This window comes from Lepidochelys olivacea (genome assembly GCF_965140295.1).
Source record: "Lepidochelys olivacea isolate rLepOli2 genome assembly, chromosome: 2".
NCBI classification, from domain to species: Eukaryota; Metazoa; Chordata; order Testudines; family Cheloniidae; genus Lepidochelys; species Lepidochelys olivacea.
This window is the reverse complement of record NC_140412.1, coordinates 32,976,039-32,995,284: the sequence shown is the minus strand read 5'-3', so window position 1 is coordinate 32,995,284 and position 19,246 is coordinate 32,976,039. Positions and strand designations below refer to the sequence as shown.

Genomic DNA, 19,246 nt, shown 5'->3' with positions numbered 1-19,246 from the left:
GAAATAGAAACCAGATTCAAAAGGCTGAAATACAAGAAGAGGTATTTTATTAATAACTGGTTAATAAACTAAAGGACAACATCGGCATAAGAGCAAACGGATATAAACTGGTCATGAACACATTCAAGCTAGAAATAGAAGAAGGTTGCTAATCATCAGAGGAGTGAGGTTCTGGAATAGTCTTCTAATAGGAGTTGTGGGGGCAAACAACGTAATTGCTTTTGAGAGAGCTAGACAAATTTATGAGTGCAACTGTATGACGGGATTGCTTGTGATGGTAGGGGGGTAGCATTCAGCAGCCCTGGGGCTTACTTCTGGTTTATGTCTTATGTTCCTAAAAGCTCATGTTTCAGTTGGCTATCTGCAAGGGTAAAGAAGGGATGTTTCTCTCCCCGCAGTGTATTCTGAGATTTTTCTTTTTAAAAGGTCTCTCTGTGATGCATTAGGAATGGCTATGGATGGAGATGGGACATAGGCTGGAGAAGGCCAAAGCTCTAAGGTGGCACCAAGCAGGTTCTTGGTTTGCTGGGATTCTTGCTCACATGATCAAGACCTAATTGATTGCCATGTACAGGTTTGGGAAACAATTCTCCCCCAGGTCAGATTGGCAGTCACCTTAGGGAGGGGCTCTGCTTTCCTCTGCAGCCTGGAGTGCAGGTCACTTGCCAGGATTATCTGAGTATATTACACTTAATCTGTTTCCTGCCATTGTGGGGTCTTGTGCACCTTGTTCCTTCCTATTTTCTGCCTGTGGCACATAATAGGTCTAGTCTCCTGTGAGCTGTAATACTTTGGTCTAATTTCAGCTTCTGGATGGTGTTGATGGCCCGTGAAACACAGGTCAAACTAGATGACCTGGTGGTACCTTTTGGCCTTGAACTCTATGACCATGATGTCTACAGACCAGCAGCTAGATAAAAATAGCCAACGTGTAAAAGATGAACAATATCAGTCTCCTTGCTGCTAAGGTTAATTATTTAAAAGACAATTACACAATGGTTACTAAGACGAGCCTTTATTTTAAATGTGAAAAGTTGAAAAATAATATGAAATGTGAATGTGAGGCTACTTGGCCTGTCACGAGGTACTTAAAGAGTCACCAGACTCTGAAGACCACTTGTTAAAAATGTATCTTACCATGAACACATTACATCTGTACTCTATGCCCTGCACTAGATGCCTGCTGGTTTCTGGTAGCCTTAAAGGTGCTGGTTGTGAGCTAAAAAGCTTGAAATTGCTTGGGGCCTACTTACCCAAGAGACTACCTCTTTTCCTGGGCCATATGGCCACAGCTGAGGTCAGCAACGGTACTCAAGCTGAAAAATCTCATTATAAAAGGGAGCGTCTTTGACTGTTGAGCTCCTTCCATGATCTGAATAGCCCAAGTCTGTTGACATTTAAGGCCCATCTCTTCTCCCTAATATTCTGTCAAGTATTCTTAAACCTCTTGTTCACATATTAATAAACATTTAGTTATGAAGAATGATGCATCGACCTCAATGTTCTTGTGATTAGATAACCTTTTTAACTTCTAAGCTGATCTTCTGTCAAGGCACACACATTACCTATAACTTCTGTTCTAGTATTTCTAAAATTAATCCAACATTCTCTTATCAATAGAATTAATGCACTAATCAATCAAAATTTAGTTAGAGTATCTCACGAACAAAACATAGATCTAATGGAAATGAGATGGCAAAACCTTGAGTATCATTTGTTAGAAAGAGACAGACCACTGAGCAGTTCATTCCATACCTAAAGCGTTGAAAGTTGCAATGTGCTCCCACATACTGTCCGGTTGGTCAGAGCGTGGCTGCCAGAGAAGAGCATCAATATCATGCCGCAAACAGAAGCAAGGCATTTCTTTGGGATTCACCACTGCTGAGAAGAGATACTGGTTGCTTCCAAGATTCACCTAAAAAAGAAATTAAATAAATCTTGAAGATGAATTCAAAAATTGCAAAATACTCACAATATAAATAGCAGCAGATTTTCTGTACAGTTAAGACACTGGCTATAATTTTAGGCCCCGGGAATGTTTTCTTGCAGTACTGTATTACTGAAACATATTTGTTTGGAATGTTGTTGTAGCCATGTTGGGCCCAGAAGATATATATGAGAGAGAGAGAGAGAGAGAGAGAGAGAGAGAGCGAGGGTGGATGAAGTAATATAATTTAATAGACCGACTGCTGTTGGTGGAAGAGAAGCTTACAAGCTTTGCAGAGCTCTACAGCTTGACGGTCTCTAGGGTATGGGTTCTCCAGCTGGGTGTTGAGGCACTCAGGATGGGGTCACAAAAAGGTTTCAAGGAATAATTTCTATATAGTTAACTGGGACAGGGCTGTTGCCCCAGTATGGAACAGATTTGTAAGCACTGATATTGTTTGTTTAGTACACTGAAAATATGAAATTCAAGCCATTTAATTTTATTGACTCAGTTTGATCATAATTATTAGGTTTCAGACCACAGCCCTAATTATCAGGACAAATCCTATTCACTTTCCACGTGAGTGATTCCCAGTGACTGCTGTACAATGGCTTGTATAAGAAAAGCTCGTAGGATTCATCCTAGTATCCTATCTAAACACAACACCACACAATTAAATGTCGCATATCACTTTAATTTACTATGAAACAGTCTTCTCGGATAATTAACAACAAGATGCTTATGTAGCACTAGCTACCAAATCCTCAAGAAGGAGGTTAGTATTATATGAAAAAGGGAAAGTAATTAAGTGACATGGCCAAGGCCACTGAAGGATTAGCAGGCAGGAGTTCCTTGTTCCCAGTGTGATGCTCAGATCACACCTATATTTTCTAGAGGAATAAATGTACTTGAGATCTCCTTTACACCTGAAAATATTTTCACACTGCAAGAGTATAGCAGTTGTTGCTAAATTAAGATACTTTGAATTATTGTAATTTGAAGCAGGTGATGGAGATGTGAGATTGCTACACCTGGTTTCAGATCTTGCTACAAGTTTATTAGTATTATTACTCCTCTAAGCAGGTTCTGAATGATGTTGAATCTCATAGATTAGTAGTTTGGTAAGGGCAGTGCCCCCAGTACCTGGATTTTTACATTGATTGTTAATTATTTGTATTGTGGTAGTACCTAGAGGCCACAGCGCCATTGTGTGGGCACTGTACAAAAATATAACAGAAATGGTCCATTCCACAAAAAAAACTTACATTCTAAGGATAATATGAAACATAGCACATACATATAGCAGATGGAGAACTGAGACACAGAGAGATTAAATTATTTGCCCAAGGTTATGCAGGAAGACTGCAATAGAGGTGGGAACTGAACCCAAATCTTGTAAGTCAAGCCTCAGCTACAAAGCATCTTTCCTTGGACAGCAGCTCCTCCTCCTCGACAGCTGCTTCCATAAGCATCCAGGCTCTTCAGATGTATTAGCAGCTGTAAAAGATGTGAAGTAACCCTAGCAGTCAACAGGGGCTTACTGCAACAAGAAGAACAGCAAGGACAGATTTCCTAGCCATCAACAGGCAAAGAGCTGCCAGTATGGCTGGAGTCAAGAGCATCAATCCGGTACTTTATGGAGACTGGGCAGTGAGATGTAAGAAATTATATTTTTACTAAGGGCTGAAAATGTGCTCAACACTGGGCAAGATGGGAAGTCCAAGTAGTCTATGCTCCAAAAAAGTTGACAATCTAGCAGACGGAAGGGTGTCAAGTAGCAAAGCAGAAACAAGCAGACCAGTCGCAGTGGATACCGAGCAGCACAACAGAGCGTCACAGAGAGATGTGTGTAGGAAGTGGGGACTGAAATGAAAAGAAGAAAATGGCAGGGAGAAGTTTTTGGGAAAAGAAATTAATTAGATTTTTCAGGTTTTACTAACTGTAAACTTCAATTCACATAATTAGAGATGTGCTTTGATTTTAACATTACCTATACATGTACAGATTAACCAAGCACTGTAACTGTATCTTTGAAATTTCTAGGGTCCCTATCCCCATGGTATCTTAGAGCTACAATTGCTAGAGATAGTGTGGGATCACAAATGGGATCAAGATCTATTAAATAGTCTCTCAGGAAGTGGCCCACAGCCCTACGATCAGAGAATGTGTGTGATAATACACATGCACTCCACACCTACCTGGCTCTCTATGACAACTCTTAGGGTTTCTTGTAGCCCCTACTAACCCCTATTTATCTTCCTGAGGTACTGATAATGCAACAACCACTGTGACATCTACAGTAAGCATCTATTCTGTGACCCAAGTACTGCTCGGTCTGTGGACTCCAATCGTTAGCACTCTGTCCTCTAAGGCTAAAGCCTCCATCATTCCAACAGACTAGCAATCATCTCCCTCCACCTACTCCAAAAATAATCAACAGACCAACCTCAATTCTAATTCGCAATACACAAGACATTGTAAGAAAAGAAAGAAACCAACACAAATAAAAACAGTTCACTCGTGCACAGAGGCTGCTGCAGGAACCAATGTTACCTATAAGCAGGTAAATATATAGTGTGTGACAGTCCTTACCTGTTCAGCTGGTGTCACAGTGCAATTTGGTGGATCTTTTCAACAGAAAGTTAAGTACATTAGATTTTTCACCTAGCAAATGTGACCTTTAAATCAGTTTTTCCATGTATAAGGAATATCCCTGCATCTCTCCGCTAATCAGCAGCATGCATGAAAGATAGCCCATGTTTGATAGCACAGCCAAACCTCAAACCTGATGCCTAAAGTTAAGTTCCTAAATACATATTTAGCCCCAGAACCTGCACATAAATTGACTTCAGAGGGCCTCCATGCAGGTGCGGGGGTGGACCTATACAGTCAGTCAGGTGGGTATAAAAAAAACAAATAAGGGGATAAGAGAGAGAACCAGGATAACAGTGATAGGAATGTCTCACATAGATTATACATGTATACAAATTGAGGGCCCAAGTGCTTGTTTTTAACAAAATCAGAAAGGTACAAAGAAAGCAGATAATCCACCCTTCTGGCAATCTGCCTTGCCATTGTCAGTTGGCCCCTCAACATAAGCATCTTGGTAGAAGTGCGTTTTGAGGAGGGATTTGAAGGGGATAGGGTGCTGGCTTTCCAAATGACTTCAGAGTTTTATTTGTTAGCCTTGCACCTCTAAGTACAGATACCTAAAAACAGATACTATGATGTCAGGGACTACATAAGCACTTAACAAGAACCTACACTTTATTTGATATCCAGTAACCACTAACAAATCACTGAAATGAAATCCAGCTCAAAACACTAATTTTGTCTGAAATGGTGGTATGCAATTATGCAGAATAGTTTTAAATGTCACATCTGGGCTATCACTATGAATGTCTATTCTAGGAGGGAGTCCCCTACCTCTTCCCTCACAGAGGAGGGGGAGGGATAGCTCAGTGGTTTGAGCATTGGCCTGCTAAACCCAGGGTTGTGAGTTCAATCCTTGAGGGGGCCATTTAGGGATCTGGGACAAAAATTGGGGATTGGTCCTGCTTTGAGCACGGGGTTGGACTAGATGACCTCCTGAGGTCCCTTCCAGCCCTGATATTCTATGACTCTAACCCTGTTAGACTGGCTTTCCTTCCAAAAAACAAGCAGTTTTAAATATATGTAAATACCATCAATTTCTTCCCTTTTCCCAGAATTTAAAGAAGCTCACTGAACATTATAAGGATCTTATAATAATAAAAGACAAATAGTGAACCCTCACTATGTTTTAAGCTTAAAATGTTTTTTCTATGCAGTCTGATGGCTTGTGGAATTCAAACAATTACTCTTTTTCCAGAAGTAATTGTAGTATTTTGAAAGACGTGATCAGTGATGTTTAAGATGGTTGAGACATATTATTGTATTTCAGCATGGCAAATGGCACGACATAAGTATATAATTTGCATGGAATTGACATTTCTATGACTAGATCATTTGGATGCATGGCGTATACTTGCAACCAGCTACTTCGCAAAAGGATTATCTCACACTATTATCCAAAAGAAGCAGAAACAACCAAACAGAGAAAAGAATTATGCAAGTTTGAAGCAGTCATGGGTTTGCAGCAGCAGGAACCAGATGAATCTAGGAGGGAGGCCCCTGCCTCTTCCCTCACACAACCCTGTTAGACTGGCTTTCCTCCCAAAAATCTATGCAAGACATCTCACGTGACATTCAATCATACAGGCCACACCTAACATAGTCCTGCAGTCCAGATTGAATATTAGGTGTTCAGTTAGGCACAAGTAGCCTGCATTTGTGGCTCATGGACATCAGAGGCCACTATGGGCCCAGTACTGGATATGGGGGGGTGGGGGTTTGAAAGCTGGGAGGAGCCATCAGGTAGGAGCACGGACATAAAGTGAAGAGGGGTAGGGTTGAGTGCTGCTAGGGCTTACCCATTCTGCAAATCAGCCAGCACCCCTCGATACTCTCTCCAGCTTCCACCCAGCTCTCAGCCACTCTACCCAGCTACCTTCAGCTTTCCCCAGACACCTTCCAGCTCCATGAACTCTACCCCCAACCACACTCATCTCTCCCCAGCTCCTCCCGGACACCTCCACAAACCCAGCTGTCTTAAACTTTCATCTTCCTCATCCCCAGACCTCTGACCACCCTGCTCTCCCAGTTGCTGAGCCTGTTCTAATCTTTCCCACTGGACAATCCTAGTCATCCCAAATTTCTAGTTTGACACTACCACAAACCCAGCTGCCCTGGCTTTCCAACTCCAGAGAGCCCCTATCCAGTACCCATCTATGTCCCAGACACCCTTCAGCATCTATTCACTTGCCACGTTTTCTGCAGCTCCTTGTCCTATTCCCACCACTACTTGGGGCAGGATGTGTTGACCGTAAACTGAAGTGTATGGTTTTATACAAATTACTTGGGTAACCCACATGCTTTATCTTGCAACATTTGACTTTGTTTCTCCAGGGGAGGGGAAGTGAAGCAGTGGGGGAAGAGTCATGAATATTAGTTGGACATTGTGTCTTTGCACACGTACAAAGAGCAGGGTAGAGCAACTCAAAAAGACCAGAAACTGTCAGTACAGGAAGTTACCAGTAGTAACAGTAGTTCACTAGACATGCTCAGTAGCTCTTCTGAGGCCGAATGGCAAATTTTCATTCTGGGAAACCTACCTGTCAGGTCATACCTTAATCATCCTCTGAAAGCTTAATCACCCAGACAGCAAAGAGGCAAAGGTTAGAAATGGAAATGTTAAAAATAGCTCTTTAGAATTGACCTGCTGATTGATGCAGGACAATTGTGTTGCTGAGAGAGCTGGAATGCTGTGGAAATCCGCAGACTGCTTCTTCGCTGACAGGGTTCTGAAGTGTTTGAAAGGATTGAGATACTGCCATTTCTCAAGGTCTGATGAGTCCAGGTCACACACTACATACTATGGTCACACTGTGAAGACTGAGAAAGACAAGATCAGAGGGCAAATGTGTTTTGATGTGTGTGCTAAAGTATAGAAAATGTTATGTTGAAACTTCATATTTGAATATATGTAACAGAAACAAAGGTGGAGATTCTGTATTAGGAACACCAGTAGATTTATTGTCCAATAGCTTTCCTTCAAAGTTATTCAAAGTATTATTATTAAAATGTGTTCTGTGTACATTAAATGTGTAACTACAAAAGTGTATAGTACTATTTGAAATTGACTGGGAGGTATTAACACTTATTTATCAAGGATTTACTTACAATAGCCCTGAGGATTAACTGTGCATAATAGTTTTCAAAAAGTCCTGAAAAGTCAGAACTGTGCTTCAGCAGGAAGTTAAGTTGAGATACAGGAAGAAAGGGAATGTAACAGTTATGCAGAATATTGCCCGATCATCCCCATATCCCTATAACATTTGCAAATACACAAATTATTCAGCGAGCTAATTTACATATGTTGAAATTATTATTCATGCAGGGTTTTACCACAACACTAATTTAACCATAAATTCCTTTATTAAATTCAAAGGCTGAATGGTATTTGTACAATTGCCCTAAACGTGCTAAACAAACCTAATAAATAAGTGATTTTCTACATCCAGATAGAAACAAAACATTTATAAGCATACTTACAAATGGACTAAACCCAGAGGTGTTTAGACCCATATTGGTTGGCTCCAAGTTGACCAGGCAGGTATTAGCAATGAACCCTATAAGAGATTACTTTTTTATATACCCTTTAACACACAATTGATGGCATTGCCAATTACTGATGTCAGCTAAAAAACAATTTGAGACCGTTCATTCTTATTTCCAGTCTTAATCCAGATAAGATTTTCAACCTCTTATTTTTCCAAGGCCTTTCCTCCTTATATCATCCCCTCCTTCTTGCTGACCAACAGCTTTTCCATTGCAGCTGGGTTCACATAGACCCTAATTTTTCAGACAGCCCTGGTATGTGAGGTGGGAAGATCCATAAAGGCTCAACCTAAGACAATTTTTTTGTCTTACTTAAAACCATCTGCAGTCACCCCTATTGGTCAGAGGCATTCTTTTTAGAAACTTCCCTTTATTTCATGAGTTATGCTTGTGAACCAGACAGCCTCCCTACTTTATTCCATCTGGCGTTACAACTCGTTACATTCAAGGACTTTCTTTTACTTGCTGGTTAGGGCCTTTCTTTACAACACATTCTTTTACGCTAACTTTAATTTTATATTTATTATACAAAATATTTGCAAATAATTTGCACAAAATTTGGTGGGGGAAGAGAGGCAGTGGCAGGAACCACACAATGATTCTAGATGTAAGGAGCCCCTGCTGGGAAATCTTTTTGTACCATCATCAATCCAAAAAGTTTCCTTTTTCTTCCGTCACTCCACACAAAATTAACTATCTTCAGAGTATCAGATCACATAGCATGCCCAAAGCCTATCAATGCCAGTCCTGTTCTGACACAGCTACTCCCTCCACAGCAAGTAGCCCTGCCTTTCATAGCAAAACTAGTCCCTGTTGACTTGAGAATGAGACAAACTGAAGTTTCCGGTCCTGCACTGTGATAACATACTGGGTTGTCACTGGCCTACCGCTGGCTATTGCTGTTGATAAAGCTAAAGGAGCATGGAAGAATCAGTAACTTTTACCTACTAACTTTTAAAGCAAGCAGCCAGTATAATTCCTTATCGGGAAGTTGAATAATTCTATTTGAGTTATATATGACAAATGTTATTTTTAAACCTACAAGTTACAGGACTAAATTAGAGTACATTCAGTGGAGGCTAAGGGCTAGCACTCTAAATGATGACATCTTGTATGATGTTTTAAGAGAAAAATCTCAGAAAACAACTGAAGTTACAATAAAAATTTTCTTACTGAACAGATTTAATTTATGGTATGTACACTTAAATATAATGCAAAGTGGGGAATGTCCTTAAATATTTTGTTTTCTTAATTTTACCCAACAGCAACAAGTTGAATAACATTCTAAGGCTATGTCTGCATCAGGAATACAGGAATACCTGTATAGTATATCAGCAAAGTGCTACTAGTGAAGAAGCAACTTCACCAACAAAGCTGTGCTTTGCAGAGTTATAATAAAATCACCCCCCACAATTAAAACAAGCTATACCAGTAAAAGTGCAATTTTGCTGGTATAACTGTGTCTACAGTAGAGGCTTCTGAAGGCAAAACTATGTCAATTAGGAATCAGAGCTCATCATTGTCCTGACCAGCATAGCTGTACTTACAGAAATCAGTAGTGTAGACATAACCTAAGCTAATGTTTCACAAAAGTTCTACCTCTCTAATGAGCACAAAGATATACAAAGCTTAATATTTTATACCATCATCTAATTACAGGTGAACAATAACTATCATTCATATCTCTGTAAAGGAATTCTGATATTCCCCTGAATCATTTATGCAAGGAGGATTTTCAGACTTCAGAATCAGAGGTGCCAAGTGATTTCAGCCATATAACTTGAGCAAAGTGTGCAGAAATGAATTAACACAACGAAGTACATGGTGGAAAGTTAGAATGAAAATACACAAATACACTGTTTCCCCTAACAAAGAAAAATCATACAGTCTAGTCACGAAATGTCATGTATTTCTCCCCTGACCCATAGTAGCCTTACCTTATTTTTCTTCATATCACTGAAATGTATTATAAAACATGAAGACATCTGCTTCCGGACTACCAAACTGGAATACTCTAATATTAAGGAATTATAAACTTAACTATTAAAAGGAAAATATTTTTTAAAGTGTTTGGTGTTTTAAAATTTAAAAAAGATGGTTCAAGTGATTTGTAAGCTTTGTGATATATAAAGCAATTACATTTGAGTAGGATGGATTAGACGCAAAGGCAAAACATTTAGGACATCTTTCAAAAATGCTGAAAACTATGACTAAAGATTATTGCTTTTATAATAGATACAAATGAACATGAATTAAAAATAGACATGTATTTATTCTCTTTCCCATTGAAAGGGTTTGGAAATGGTGCAGTTCATTAGCATTCCAGTTGATTACACCAGTGGGCTCCAAAGTGGGGTGCGCAAGACCATTGATTGGGGAGCGCAGCAGGAGGAGCACCGCTGAAGCAAAAGGGTGGCGTGGCAGGAGGAGCACAGCCAGAGGGGGGAAAAAACAAACAAACAAAAAACGGGGCGGGGGGACGCGGCGGCCCTGAGTCCTCCGGCCCGTGGTGCAGCCAGGAAAAAGCGGCACTGTCCCCTTAAACGCCAGCCGGAGAGAAGCGGCGCTTCTCTCCGGTCGCTGGCTGCACGGCTGCCCCTGGTCCTTCTGAGTCATCCGGACCGTGCTCTCAGGGCCGCATTCCGATGGGGGCTTTAGAGCTTTAGGCCAGGGCCCCAGGGCCCCCTTAGCCCAGGGCCCTGAAGCCCCTAAAGCCCCTGCATTCCGGGTGGCCCTGCCTGCCGTGGTAGGGGGGGACACTTTTGTTTTATATTTGTACAGTGCCTACCACAATGGGGTCCCAGTCCTAGGTTACTCCTAGGTACTATAGTAATACTATTGATAAATCATATATTTAAATTTTTTGATATGTTACAAAGTGACTCTCTATATCTGAATTATTGGTCCTCACCCTCAAAGGAAACCTGCACAACACTTTCAAAAGACTAGCTTGGGAGCTTAAATTCATAATTTTGCTAGACATGGTCTTAAAAATCATGGTCTTAAAGACACTGGATTTATGGCTTACTACAACCATCTCTAATCCACTAACCCCCCTTTTTGTTCTATGACTACAGGGGTGTTAACAGGCCACTTCACCTTGAAGGGCCTCTTAGAATATCTGTTAGCTACTTATGATAAACTATGTGTTCAATCTTGTATTTAGCTGTGACACTCTACCTTTTCCAGACCTGAAGAAGAGCTCTGTGTAGCTCGAAAGCTTGTCTCTCTCCCCAGCAGAAGTTGATCCATTAAAAGATATTCCCTCACTCACCTAGAATCATAGACTCATAGACTTTAAGGTCAGAAGGGACCATTATGATCATCTAGTGTAACCTCCTGCACAACACAGGCCACAGTATCTCACCCACCCACTCCTGTAACAAACCCCTAACCTATGTCTGAGCTACTGAAGTCTTCAAATCATGGTTTAAAGACTTCAAGGTGAAGAGAATCCCCCAGCAAGTGACCCATGTCCCATGCTGCAGAGGAAGGCGAAAAGCCCTCAGGGCCTCTGACAATCTATTCTGGAGGAAAATTCCTTCTTGACCCAAAATATGGCAATTAGCTAAACCCTGAGCTTGTGGGCAAGACTCACCAGCCAGACACCCAAGAAAGAATTCTTTGTAGTAACTCAGATCCCACCCCGTCTAACATCCCATCACAGGCCATTGGGCATATTTACCGCTAATAGTCAAAGATGAACTAATTGCCAAAATTAGGCTATCCCATCATACCATCCCCTCCATAAACTTATCAAGCTTAGCCTTGAAGCCAGATATGTCTTTTGCCCCCACTGCTTTCCTCGGAAGGCTGTTCCAGAACTTTACTCCTCTGATGGTTAGTAACCTTCATTTAATTTCAAGTCTAAACTTCCTGATGGCCAGTTTATATTCATTTGTTCTTGTGTCCACATTGGTACTGAGCTTAAATAATTCCTCTGCCTCCCTATTATTTATCCCTCTGATATATTTAGAGAGAGCAATCATATCTTCCCTCAGCCTTCTTTTGGTTAGGCTAAACAAGCCAAGCTGCTTGAGTCTCCTTTCATAAGACAGGTTTTCCATTCCTCAGATTATCCTAGTAGCTCTTCTCTGTACCTGTTCCAGTTTGAATTCATCCTTCTTAAACATGGGAGACCAGAACTGCACACAATATTCCAGATGAGGTCTCACCAGTGCCTTGAATAACGGTACTAACACCTCCTTATCTCTACTGGAAATGCCTTGCCCAATGCATCCCAAGACTGCATTAGCTTTTTTTCACGGCCATATCACATTGGCAGCTCATAGTTATCCTGTGATCAACCAATACTCGGAGGTCCTTCTCCTCCTCTGTTACTTCCAATGGATGCATCCCCAGCTTATAACAAAAATTCTTGTTATTAATGCCTAAGTTCATGACCGTGCACTTTTCACTATTAAATTTCATCCTATTACTATTACTCGAGTTTACAAGGTCATCCAGATCTTCCTGTATGATTTCCTGGTCCTTCTCTGTATTGGCAATATCTCCCAGCTTTGTGTCATCCGCAAACTTTATTAGCACATTCCCACTTTTTGTGCCAAGGTTAGTAATAAAAAGATTAAATAAAAGATTGGTTCCAAAATCAATCCCTGAGGAACTCCACTAGTAACCTCCTTCCACCCTGACAGTTCACCTTTCAGTTTAACCCATTGTAGTCTCCCCTTTAACCAGTTCCTTATCCACCTTTCAATTTTCCCTTTGCAAGGTCCAGTTCTACATGGCTTTTGGCCTTTCTCACTTTATCCCTCCATGTTCTGACCTCCATAAGGTAGCTTTCCTTGCTGATCCCTCCCATCTTCCACTGCTTGTAGGATTTCTGCTTTTTCTTAATCATCTCTCTGAGATGCTTGGTCTACAACATCTGCCTATGAGTTTCTTCCCCCTTTCTTGGGATGCAGGCTTCTGATAATTTCTGAAACTTTGACTTGAAGTAATTCCATGCCTCCTCTGCCTTTCAATCCACAAGTTCTTCAGTCCAATCCACTTCCCTAACTAATTTCCTTAATTTTTTAAAGTTAGCCCCTTTGAAATAAAAAATCCTAGTTACAGAACTATTTTTGTTTATCCTTCCATTTAGTTTCAACTGAATTAGCTCACGATCGCTCGAACAAGGTTGTCCCCTACAACCATTTCTTCTATGAGGTCCTCACTACTCACCAAAACCAAATCTAAAATGGCATTCCCTCTTGTTGGTTCAGCAACTACTTGGTGAAGGAATCCATCAATTATCACATCCAGGAAAATCTGAGCCCTATTATTATTACTAGCACTTGTCCTCCAGTCTATATCTGGGAAGTTAAAGTCTCCCATGATCACACAACTCCCATTAGTATTTACTCCATTAAAAACATTAAAGAGGGCTCTATTCATATCCAAATCGGATCCCGGTAGTCTATAGCACACCCCAAGCACTATCCCAGGGAGGCTCTAGTAGCTGTCTTCCCCAATGTGATTTTTGCCCAGACAGACTCTGTCTTATCCATTCCATCACTTCTTATTTCTTTACAGTCTACCTCACCATTGATATGCAATGCTACTCCACCACCTTTGCCTTTATTTCTGTCTTTCCCAAACAGCATATACCCTTCAATACCTGTAGTCCAGTCATGACTACTATTCCACCATGTTTCTGTTATCCCTATAATATCTGGTTTCACTTCCTGCACCAGTAACTCTCGTTCCTCCATTTAGTTACCTAGGCTCCTCGCATTAGTGTACAAACATCTTAATTTTTGCTGTTTGGCTTCACACACGTTCTTTACCCGATTAGGCACAGACATTCTTCTGCCAGTATCACCTATTAGACTGGTATCTACACTACCCTTCCTCCTTCTGTCCATTCTCCTACCCACGCCTGTATCCTTTCTTACTTCGTTTTCTTCCCTCTCAATGTTAAAATCAGGCATGGAGATTTCCTGGACATCTCCCAACCATCTCCCCCAAATTCCTAGTTTAAAGCTCTCTTAATCAGTTGTGCCAGCCTCCATCCTAGAAGTCTATTTCCCTCCCTACGCAGGTGAAGTCCATCCCGACAGAACAGCCCTCTGTCCATGAATGCTTCCCAGTGGCCATACATCCCAAAGTCCTCCTTATAGCACCACTGCCTGAGCCATCTGTTGATCATAATCTTGTCACACCTTTGTTGCCCTTCTCTAGGAATAGGCAGTATCCCACTGAAGATCACCTGAGCCTCGATTTCCTTAAGCATCTTCCCCAGCCTGGCATAATCTCCCTTGATATGTTCCAGCGAGAATCTAGACATATCATTTGTTCCCACATGAAGGACAATCAGTGGATTCTTTCCCGCTCCCGTTAGGATCCTCTTCAGCCTCAGATCTACATCCTGTATCTTAGCGCCCGGCAGATAGCACACCCTTCTGTTCTCTGGATCAGCTCTGGTTACAGGCCTGTCTATTCTTCTCAGTAAAGAGTCTCCAACCACGTAGACCTGCCTTTTCCTGATGATGGTGTGATTCTCCAGTCTATCCTCTGTTCCCTCTGGCTGTAAGTCCTCTTGATTCCTATTGTCCCTTGCAATCCTCTGCAACCCATCCTGTATCCTCCTTGGGCTCATATTTGGTGTTGTCTCCATTGACTCTTCCCCTCTTCCTATAGGACAAGCTGCTCTTCTCTTCTTCCTTGCCCTTCCACCTTCAGTGACCACCTGCTGTGCCCCTTCATTTTCTAACTCTGCAACCCTGTTCCTGAGCTCTATTTCTCCTTCACTAGCCTGTCTTTTCCTCTGCCTGGTTCTCTTAGTCACATGCTTCCACTGTCCACTTTCCTCACCCAGCAGTCTCCCCTCAGAGTTCTTTGGTCCTGCTTCCATCTGCAAATCTGAGCTTTTCCCTTCAGCCTCCTCATGTCTTTGCTCCATCATCTGCTCAAACCCCCTTCTAAAATCAGCCAGAGTTTCCACCTGCATCTCCAATCCTCGGATCTTTTCTTCCATCAGCTCTATCAGGCGGCACTTCATGCAGACGAAATTCTTTTCAGGTACCCCTTCCAGGATCATGTACATACCGCAGCTTCCACATCCAGTCATCTTCATTGTGTCTTCCACTGCTTGGGTCACAGTACTGCTGCCTCTGTATCGGTCATAGCCTTCTCATCTGTTAGTCTGAGAAACACAAACCAAACCAAACCACCACCCACAGCAAAACAAACCCCCAGCGAGCACCAAAACACTGCCAGAACATGCCACACTCCCTTCACTAGCTTGTCTGTTCCTCTTAGTCTTCCCCCCAAACTCCCCTTGCAAACTCCCACTCAAACTCCCCTGTTTACAGCTCTGTTCGCTGGCTCCTGTGCCGCTGCAGCTGTCCGCGCTGCTGCCTGACTGGCTGGCTACCTTTATAGGATCTCAACTATGGCAGTGTGGCACAGAGAAAAAGTTGTTCATTCAAGTAGGCAGGTCCAAGGAATTCATAAATTTTAGGTCATAACCAACATCTTTAACTCCACCTAGAAGCCGATGGTCAGCCAGTGAAGAACGTGGAGCACCGGTAACATATGCCACCACTGAGATGCGCAGGTTAACAAATGGGCTGTCGCATACTGTGCCATTGCTAAAACTCACTTGAAATAGCTATCTTCAGATCACAATGTTACTTTCCATGAAGGCTGGTTCTTAATGAAGTTTTAATGATCTTCTTGACTAATTTTAAGATTAAAATTTTAACAATGACCAAAAGCTATTCATTAAAATATTATTGTCAGTACCTAATAAAGAGCAAGGCAGATGTCCCAGCAACCAAGTGAAAACTTTGACTGTGGAACTGATTTATTAAAAAAGAAGAACTTGGATTAGGAGTTAGTTTAGGTAATTCTAGAATCTGAACATTATCATGAAAACTCATATTTCAGGTCAATTTAATAACACTGCTGTAACCATTATTCACGTGGTTCTCACAAAGCAAGCAGAAAAAAACAAATGTCTAAGTTAATTTAATCAAATTTTACAGCTAATTAAAATAAAGCCACCATGTCAGTTATTAAAATTATGAGAGTTCTGTTTATAATTACATTAATTAATTAGAATCATGTTATCCCTTTTGATTTACATGATAGTATCCACTTATATGAGATAAAAGATCAGCTGTCCTTTCTTTAGTCTGAAAAAGAGAGACAGACAAACAAAACATGTCAATAACTGCTATTAGCTTCCTGATTCCAGGGTTGCACTTTTTCTCTCAAAGGAAAAGGAAGAACAATTTTGATAATGCCTGGACATAAATTGTTGCAGACTTTTAAGGAGAACACACACGTGCACACACACGTACGTGTATATATATATATATATATATATATATATATATATATATATATAAACCTACAGTATTCTTTAATTGCAGTCATTTTCTTTCATAAATGTTTGCCTGCTTAATCAATGGTTAAGTTTTCCTGCCCCAGATATAATCACTCTCATAACTAGTCCTTACTTGGAAAACAGCTATATCTTAAAATCATGATACAAGAACTGTTATGGATAAATTTAACTTGCAAGTAGGGGAAGGGAGAAAGTGAATGAAACATATATGTAATGTTCAGTGTTTCTGATATCAAAAGCCAACTCAAAGTTGCACATTGGACACTATCTTGCATATATACTCTGTAGGCTAAAATAATTTGCATTGCTGCTCTTTCCATAACATTTTAACTAATTTATACTAGCTTTATCACCAACAAAAAGCATCAACTTTTTAAAAGTAGATGTGTAACTTTAAGCTACAAAGAATATAAGTGAAGATACACAGTTCATGAACAGAATTTGTTTTAGAATCTTTCTAGAAGTTTAGAGGCTGCTTACTAACTGTTCTTGCCCTGAGCCTTTCTTTAGCCACAAATCTGAAAGTCAACTTCATTTAGATTAAAAGGGTAGGGACGTGTGTGTCTCTAAGAGCTGGCCACACACACACACACACACACACTCCCCTATTACAAGACAATAAGTACTACTATCACCTGAAATAAAAATCCCTTTCATCTGGTGAAATGACTATGGCCTTCTTTACCAAAAGGTCTTTTGGATTGCCTACAGCATCCCCTCCTGGGAAGAGGCTATCTGGACGACAAATTCAGAGGGCTTTTTGAAAATGAAACCTCATAGCCCCACCACGCAATGATCATGCAGGTCCTCATGCTTTTTCTGGATCTTCTAGTGGAATCCAGAGGCCTACAGCAAGGTGGATCTGAGGATGTCCATTTCACCCAGACAGGAATTCCTTTTACCAGGTTACTTGTCTCAGTAGATATCTGAAGCTGATAATGAGCCAATTCTACAAGTATTTTTGGTCCATTTTATTGTCTTGATGAGTTCCCCAACATAAAAACTGTGTAAACCAAATGTCAGACCTTCTCTTCTGGCTAACTTAATAACCTACACAACTTTCCCTCAATTCCCAAGGACAATTTTTCAAAAATAATAGGATTAGAAACTTAAACATCATCACTATATGAGCATCCTGTCCAAATTTCAGCAAACAAAATATAAGTTGCTGAAGTGATAAGACATTTAACTTTTCTGAAAAGGATCACAGATGCTCATCCACAACTGACCATGACACACATGAGAATGAAACAAAAAAGATAGATTTTAAAGCAGGAAGCCACAACTTCTTATATTTTTAACTTTAATCAGGGAGACACCAACTCTCCATTTGTCCAAAAAAATTCCAGGCATTTACTTGTGTACAATGTGATGTTACAGGGCTTCCATACCAAATATCTAGCATTCAGGGTTGGCCCCCTTCAGCCTACCCGCTAGGATTCAGCCAGCCTCTGAATTCTCTTGCACTCCTCACAAGACAAAATGACGGTACACTCAAAAGATACCCCAGTCTGTGAAGAACTAAAGACTCTCCTCCTACCTCCAGACGAGCAAGGTCAACAAGCCAACTTTTGGGTCTCTTATGCAGATTCATAGAAACGTAGGGCTGGAAGGGAGCTTGAGCGGTCATCTATGCCAGACCCCTGTGCTAAGGCAGGACCAAGTAAACCTACACTATCCCCAACAGTTGTTTGTCTAACCTGTTCTTAAAAATCTCCAATGACAGGAATTACATAACCTCCCTTGCTAACCTATTCCAGGGCTTACCTTCTCTGATAGTTAGAAAGTTTTCCCTAACATCTAATCTAAATCTCCCTTTCTGCAGATTAGGACCATTACTACTTGTCCTACATTCAGTGAACATGGAGAACAATTGATCACCATCCTCTTTTTAACTGCCCTTAACATATTTGCTGCGACGAAGGCATGGATATTTTGCTGGTCTTGCCATGAGGGAAAAATCCCTTCCTGACCCTAAAACCTGTCAGTCAGACCACATCATCTTGGAAACACTGTTCAAACTACCTCTCTATTATAGGGCAAAGAGGGTGGGGCAGCAAGTGTTGCTGAATGGCTGATACATGCTGTGATGGGCTGGATCACAGAAACCCCCTTGGGGCTGCCAACTGATGTGCCAAGACTACTTCTGCCCCTGCTTTCTTGCCCTGGCAGCTTGGGACTACAGTGCCCTGCCTGATTTGAGCCAGACCCGCTGCAAACCCAGAACTTCCATTTGTGATCTTATCCAAAGCATCTTCACTGGGAGTCTGCAATTGTATTCTGGACACCTCGTAGATAGACTGCTGACATTTTTATCTGATGGGAGATATGCTCAGAGTCACGAAACCTGTGGAACTGGGGTAAGGACTGGGATCTTCCTTTACCCCGGCAGTTAATGTAATACATTAATGCTGAACAACAGGGCAGCACTTTGAGTGACCTCATACAAAAAAGTGTTGGCCAGCATATACATACTGCTCTAAATTCTAGAATCTTGAATGAAGTATCGATTTCTGTGTCGACCATTTGCCCTGTGCTGTATCTCTCTGTAGGTGAGCTCCCCATCCTAACAGAGATGCATCTGCTGTGAGGATCTTCGAAGGTGCTGAATGCAAGAATGGGGTTCCAATATAGATCCTCCATGGGTTCTTCCACCATGTAAGAGAGTTCATTACATTCCAAGGCACTGTGACACATTTGTGTCTGTTTGGGGTGTACTCTGCTCTTAGCCATATTTTTAGCATCTGAGGTGCATCTGCATGTGG

At 41.2% G+C, this 19,246-nt stretch overlaps 1 protein-coding gene across 1 annotated transcript in view; it reads right to left on the bottom strand.

Moving 5' to 3' along the window:
* Positions 1-19,246, bottom strand: part of NUDCD1 (NudC domain containing 1) — a 149,316-nt gene that overhangs the window by 5,421 nt on the left and 124,649 nt on the right. The window contains exon 9 of the mRNA XM_084619573.1: positions 1,756-1,915. Within this exon, the coding sequence (XP_084475699.1) occupies positions 1,756-1,915 (160 nt within the window). The remainder of the gene's footprint in view (positions 1-1,755; positions 1,916-19,246) is intronic.